The 925-nt window shown below is 42.8% G+C and overlaps 1 protein-coding gene across 1 annotated transcript in view; it reads left to right on the top strand.

Moving 5' to 3' along the window:
* LOC119591192 (sporozoite surface protein 2-like) overlaps positions 1–897 on the top strand; it is a 28,154-nt gene extending 27,257 nt beyond the window's left edge. The window contains exon 8 of the mRNA XM_037939904.1: positions 839–897. Coding sequence (XP_037795832.1) covers positions 839–897 — 59 coding nt within the window. The remainder of the gene's footprint in view (positions 1–838) is intronic.
* Positions 898–925: the final 28 nt, after the last annotated feature.

Raw genomic sequence — 925 nt, 5'->3', positions numbered from 1 at the left:
GTGCATTAATTTGGTCAGGCTTGCTGGGTTGTTGGGGAGTGACAAAGAGGGGGAGAGAGAAACAGGGAAGGAATGGGTAAGGGGAGGTAAAGAAAGAAGAGGAGAGAGAGAAAAAAAAGGAAACTAGAGAAGTGAAATATGGATAAAGAAAGGAAAAAGAGTGGGAGAGGAGAGAGAGTGAAAGGAAAGAGAGGGAATGGGAGAAGGGAGAGAGTGAGAGGAAAGAGAGGGAATGGGGGAAGGGAGAGAGTGAGAGGAAAGAGAGGAGAAAGGGAAATAAGTGAAAGGAAAGGAGGGAATCTGACAGGGAAGAGAGAAGAGAGGAATGGAAACGGAAAAGGAGGGAAGAGAAATGAAGAGAGATGTGGGGAAGGAAAGAAAAGGGAAGTGAGTAGAAGTGAGAAAAGAGAGGAACCAAAGTCAAAAGAGAGGCAAGAGAAGAAAAGGAAGAGAAAGAGGAGGAGATAAACAAGAGACAAGCAGAGATGGAGGAGAAGGAGCAGCGAAAGAAAGGGACGAAGGAGACTGAGGAAGAGGAAGGGAGGGAGGAAATGAATAAGGAGTAAGAGGAATATAAAATTTGAAAGAAATAAAAGAGTAAAGGTTTAAGAGAGAAGTAAGAAGAAGAGATGGAGAAGGATAAAAGAGGAGAGAGAGAAGAAAAAGAACAATGAAGAGGGGAAGGAGAAGCGGGAAGTAGAAAGCAGGAGAGAAGAAGGAGACTAAAAGAGGAATAAGAGAAGAAAGCGAATAAAGGGGAGGAGGGAGAGGGAGGAAAGGGCTAATTGAACTCGAAAGGAAAGGAAAATTTTGATCTAACCTTTGATATCCACGACAGCTCTCCAGCAGTCTGCAACCAATAACATTGTCCAGTTAATAGAGATTATGGCATCTTAACAAAGAAAAAAAAATACGGAGAAGATCT

Source organism: Penaeus monodon, chromosome 28 (assembly GCF_015228065.2).
Source record: "Penaeus monodon isolate SGIC_2016 chromosome 28, NSTDA_Pmon_1, whole genome shotgun sequence".
Taxonomy (NCBI): Eukaryota; Metazoa; Arthropoda; class Malacostraca; order Decapoda; family Penaeidae; genus Penaeus; species Penaeus monodon.
This window is presented reverse-complemented; position numbering and strand designations above follow the sequence as displayed.